General features: G+C 42.2%; 1 protein-coding gene across 1 annotated transcript in view; it reads left to right on the top strand.

Annotated features, from left to right (window-relative positions):
* Positions 1 to 2,448: 2,448 nt before the first annotated feature.
* The window catches only part of CUL3 (cullin 3), a 58,747-nt gene continuing 55,437 nt past the window's right edge, over positions 2,449 to 5,758 (top strand). Inside the window, exon 1 of the mRNA XM_057417164.1 lies at positions 2,449 to 2,565. Within this exon, the coding sequence (XP_057273147.1) occupies positions 2,500 to 2,565 (66 nt within the window). The 5' untranslated portion in view covers positions 2,449 to 2,499. The remainder of the gene's footprint in view (positions 2,566 to 5,758) is intronic.

Genomic DNA, 5,758 nt, shown 5'->3' with positions numbered 1-5,758 from the left:
TGCATGGTGACATGTCATTCCGGTGAAAATATTCTGTGTGGATTAGTAAGTACCACAGCAACTTCCACTGTTATTCATCAGTATGTAAAATCAGAGGACTGATAGGACCTCGGAAAGAAACCCAAATCCAGTAAATGACTGCTGTGAATAATGCTGAGCTCTTTTCTGCACACCTTAAGTTATTTGGGGGGCTTTCATATCTCTGCATGTTGTGATTGATGTAAAAGGTGTTTAAGGCTGCTGTAACACAAAGATATGAACTTCCCAGCAGTGACGACCATTCTACACAAGAACCGTTACTTCACTGCCAGGCTAACACAAGATACATAAGATATGTATGTGAGATAGCAGAGGTGACCCAGTTAGACAGTTGGGTGGCTAGCTCTTCCTATGCTAATCTATCCTCCTCCACCCGCCTGTCTTCCTTCTGGCTTGGACCTGCCTAGAACTACTATTACATGCACTTAGTGAACCTCTAAATTAGTTCTTTGTGTAAGCTCAAAGGCAAATTTTTAGTGAAACTTCATTTTGTACATTATGCATAGAATGAGAAAATTTGCACTAGAAAAACAGTTACTGTCTCCACCTAGGACAGCCACAGAACAGAACTCAGACACAGAATCATAAGCTATGGATATGCTAGTATGTTGTAGGTATAAGCTCACAGTGTAAAACAAAACTATTTGACATGAGAATTGAGATCACTTGGTGGGAGAGTAATTTTGGTTTCTGTTGAGCGTACTGTGACAGACTGAACAGTGTCTAAGCATGAGTCAGCACTTTTCCAACTTTCAGATAAAAATGTGCATTAGTAGCAACTTAGATGAAGATAAGGCAAGATGCCAGTGGTCCTGGGCTGCCATAAGCTTAAGGCCGGTAAGAGCAGGCACAAAAGCAATAGTTAGGGAAGTTAATCTAGGACAATCTGCAGTAATGGGTACAGTAAAAGTTGCTCTTTTTCTTCTTTCTTGAAAGAAGAAATGCCAGTTAATCAAAAAATGTGGGGAAACTTTTGGGTTTTGACAATGGCACTAAATTTGTTGAAAAGTACTCTTGTAACATTTTCAAATGGAAAACTCTGTGTTTCAGTACAAATTTACTTCTCACTTTTGTTTTTCAAACTGTTTTTACATGAGTCAAAACTAAACCTTTTCAAATGACTCAATCTTAACTGTCATGGAATGCAAAAAAAACACCCAACATATTAACATAAAAGGTTGTACTCATTTGCCAAAGGAAGTACTTAGGAGGGGAAATAAGACTGAAATGATATTGAAGCAATGTGGAAGCTGTGTTCTTCATATTAACAAATGGCAATCTTTCCCTTGTCCTTTTTGTTTCATCTGCATTTTGACTACACTGTAATTTTGTAAAGCACTGGTTTGCATTGCAGAGTCATGGCGCAATCATTGTTTATTGTGTTGCTGTTATATAACATCTTTTATAGGCGTATATACTTAATTCTGATCAGATTAAAAACCACGTCGTATATGAAAATGTATAGGGAAGTGGTTGTAACAAACTCAGAAAGACAAAAACGGTGAAATTACTCTTCACAGAAGGTACACTAGCTCAGAGAAGGTACATCGCTTCAGTACCCTGAGGGCAGTTGCTGCGTAGAGGCACCTGTAGGAAAACAGTAATGACAGAGGTAAGTGGAGCTGGATGCAAAACGTACATTACAAGACGTCTTGGTATTCAGAGTCCAGTTCGAGAGTCACCTAAAAGAAATTCTTTTCCTGGCTATGCCACGTACTTCCTCTGGGGGATCTTGAGCAAGGCGTATTTTGACCCAGATTTCAGTTTCATCCACTAACTTTTCAGTTAGTCCCCTGGTGACCGGCACCTAGATTTCCCTGGCTGAGCAGCCTAGCTTTCAGAGGTACCATGCTGCTGCTAACTTACAGTCTGACATTTCCAAGACACGCTTCCTTTTACAGCCACCGTCCTTCCCTGAATGACCTATATTTAACTCCAGGCTCATGTAAGAGCTGCCTTAGGTGGCACCCTCATCTTTCAGGCATGCATTGCGACAAAAGCACAAAACATAAATAAATAAACCCGCCTTGCATCATGCCATCCTGCGAGCCTCCGCGGAGGGATACGCCTACCGGTGACATGATTCAGACTGGGGGGGACAACTGACATCCGGGAGACTTCAAAGGGCAAGAAATAGGAACAAACCGCCTCTCTTTTTTTAGCTGTGCATAGCAAGGTTCATACCAGTTAACCAAAGCACGGGGTAGGTGCTGTCTGTATGGGGCCGCAGCCCGTTTTCCACAGGCAGCGCCCACGCCACGCATACTGCCCGAGGCCCGCTCACGCGTGGGTGCCGACACCTGCACTTTAGCCCTAATGAAGCACGGCCCACAAGCACAAAAAGCAGGCCACCGACGGAGCGGGAAACGCCGCCCAAAACAAAGCACAACAACTCTACAGCATCCGCGCGTCTCCCGGCGCCCCTCCGGACGGGAGGCGCCGCAGCCGCCGGGCCCGAAGATGTCGAACCTGAGCAAGGGGACGGGCAGCCGGAAGGACACCAAGATGCGGATCCGAGCCTTCCCTGTGAGTACCGGGCCTAGGCCGGGCTGAGCGGCCGCGCCAGGCCCCGGCCTCCGCCTGCTCGCAGGCCCCGCGGCCTCGCCGCCCTGTCAGCCGCGCCGTGTGCCCGGGACCGCGGGACGGGCGGGCTAGGCCGGCCATGAGCAGAGGCGGCCTGGGAGGGTGCCGCGGGTGCGAGCGGTGCCGGGTGAGCTGTCAGCCGGCCGGCGGTCTCGGACAGTCCTATGCGAGCTGCGGGGGGCTCGAGGGGGACGTGCGGGACCTGCATTCTGGGGAGCAGTGGTGTCTACCACACGGCGAGTGGGAGGTGGAGGAACTGGTCCCCGTGATTATCGTCTCCCTCATCAGTCAAACAAATCAATTACGAAAATCCAAGTACGGCTTGGGGGGGGGAGTGGGGAGGGGGGATCGCTTCTTTGTTTTCAGGGAAAAAGCCTCAAAGAAGTCCGAGATTATACGCCTACATCAACGAAATTAGTTAGCCCCGGAAGGTGTGTGTGTGGGGGGGGTGTATTTATTTACGTCTTCTGGAGAGTTTCCTCTTGATGAATTTACCGCACTCCCTGCTCTGTAAAAGAGGCTTTAAGTCGTATGATTATGAGATTTAGGTGGCACAATGCCAGCTATTCAGAAGATGTTACTGTAAACATCTAGGTGTAGGTAACTTTCATGCATGTTCGGTAGAGCCATGAGCGTGCCGTCCCTTTGAGTTACAGAGGGGAATGAGCCAGATGATTAATTTAAACTGCCATAAAGCTTGCTGTGTTTTGACAGTTGGTTCAATTAAAGCTTACAACAGCATTAACAACTACAGTGCTATTAATGGTATTGAGAAACGAGAGAAATAGAAAAGTTTCAGTCTGCCAGAGGATGGCCAGAAAGTATGTATGTATGTGTTTGTCACTGTATACATTAAAAAGAAGATACTTGGTTGAGTCTCTGGCTTTTAAGGTTTAGTGTTAACTTTTTGATGCTATATCTGATCCCAGTAGGCAGTAGTGTAGAACTAATGTGGCTTGCCTTTATAGAGAAACTGGACATACCTGTTTATCTTCTCCAAGGAATATATCAATGTGTTCGTTTCATCAAAACTTTTACTGATGAAATTAGGGAATTCCTTATATGCTCAGCAGCTAGCTTAATCGTAGCAACCTGATTTATGCATCTCTTACGCTGTCATCTACTTTTAATCATTGACAGTTCTATTTAATGGTAAAAGTTAAAAAGAAAAAATGGCCTATGAAGTTATGAATTTCAGCTGATGAAAGGTTTTTGATCTCCAAATGATATTTACTTCTGTAAACACCATTTTCAAAGAAGTGTTGGATTGTAGGAATAAAGAAAAAGACTTACTGCAACATGGATAAGGCTAGCACACACCTGTAAAAAATAAACCATGACAAAACCAGTATGTGTATCTTATTAGAAACTGTACTAAGAATATGGCCATATTTTAACTTGATAAACTGATTCATTTATTCCAACTGTGAGTATGTCAGTATGGATCAGCCAACAAAGGCAGACTTAGCAATAGGATGAACTTTAGTTTGTGTTTTGCTTTTTTCACCAATATTGTAAATGAGCATCTGCAGTTTGTATAGAGAATTGCTCTTGCATAAGGTTAAGTGTGATCATCAAGGTTTTTTGCTTCCAAAACTGTTTTTGCTAGCATTGTCTGGCTTTTCAGTTGCTTCAGGAATGTCTAGGTTAGAAGTTTTTTTTTTAAAGTCTTCCTCTCCCTAAAGTAATTCAGTAAGTCAGTAGGCATCAATACCTACAGATCTTAAATGTTGACATCTCTTGACAGAATTTTTACAGGTGTCCCCTTCAATGGATTTCCTTTAAGACATTTAATTGACAAGTCTGTTGATGAAGTCTTTACAGAAAAGAAGCATGTACTTGGTTGAGAGATCTGGAGGGTTTTCCTTTCATAATTGCAGAAGGGAATAGCTGCAGTTTGTGCAAAAATTTTAATATGGATTTTGTGGAGGCCTAAGGGGATGTATAGCTTTGGTCCTGCGAATAGTGCCACTGGCTGCAGTGGGATTATTCCTGTCAATGAGGTTGCATAGGTGTAGGGGATAGAGCCTATATTTAGAAAGTGTACTATTTGTACTTCAGCTACTGAGATTCACTCTTTTATTTCAAATTTGGTGGCTCTGCACTTCAGTTCTCAATTAAAATATGCTTCCAGAGGTGACTTCATGGGCTGCTTCAATTTGTCTTATTGATCATCTTTCTTCAGCAGGTCTGTCCGTTGTAAATTAGTTTGCTTCTTGCATGGAGGTAGCTATTTACTATTGTGTTAAATTAGAAGTAGCCAAATTGGACAGGAGGCAGCTACCCCCATGTAGGTTCTTTAATATTTTTTTCATAATGTTTTTATATTTCTGGTATTGATGTATTCTATAGTAGCTAGAGGAAAGGAGAAATAGTCATATATTACTGCACCAAAGTTTTCCTTTTCTGCCTTACTAGAAACTAAGTAGAAATTGAGCAAAACCTTTGGAAACCACCAGTGTTGCACATAGAGGTTATAATGTTCTGGAATTAGTTCTATTCTGTATTCTTTCTTTATTTTTTTTTGCAATTGGTGGCAGCTTATCTGTCACCCCAAGTGTCCATTACTGTTTGCTAGCTCCTGGTATGTGCTCTGTGCTTTTTCTTACCTCAAGGGCAATGACTTTGAGTACATGGCGTACTGTTTTGAAGCAGGTTGTAGAGTAATCAAAAGTGCTTGAGGAAAATAGTTTTCTGTACATTTAATCAAGTTTTCTGCTCACAATAGAAAAAATGTATTTATTTTTCTTTTTTAAACATGAACTTAGTAAAAAGAAGTTTCTTGTCTTCTCTTGGTGGTCTTGACTTAGACAGCGATAAACTTTGCATCAGAAGTAATCCAGCTGAGGATGCAGTCTTTCTTGAGACTTCAGACTTGGACATTTAAAAAAAAAAAATCTGGAAAGAATAATGAAATATTTTTAATGGAAGTACTGTATGTTCGGTAAAACGAACTGATGAGATTGTTTGTGTAGTGAAGTAACTGCATGTACCACTGTAGAAGACTTTGATTGTGCTGCTTTCAATAACTGCTCATGATATTTTTTATAGCTTCATCATATATAGCTGTTCTATATTTGTATAAGGCCTATCCAGGTAGCATTCAGAGCAGAGTTAAAGGGAGAGATGGAATAGA

The sequence above is a fragment of the Pezoporus wallicus genome, unplaced genomic scaffold (genome assembly GCF_028554395.1).
Source record: "Pezoporus wallicus isolate ANWC-B61680 ecotype Strahan unplaced genomic scaffold, APGP_CSIRO_Pwel_v1 contig_360, whole genome shotgun sequence".
NCBI classification, from domain to species: domain Eukaryota; kingdom Metazoa; phylum Chordata; class Aves; order Psittaciformes; family Psittacidae; genus Pezoporus; species Pezoporus wallicus.
This window is presented reverse-complemented; position numbering and strand designations above follow the sequence as displayed.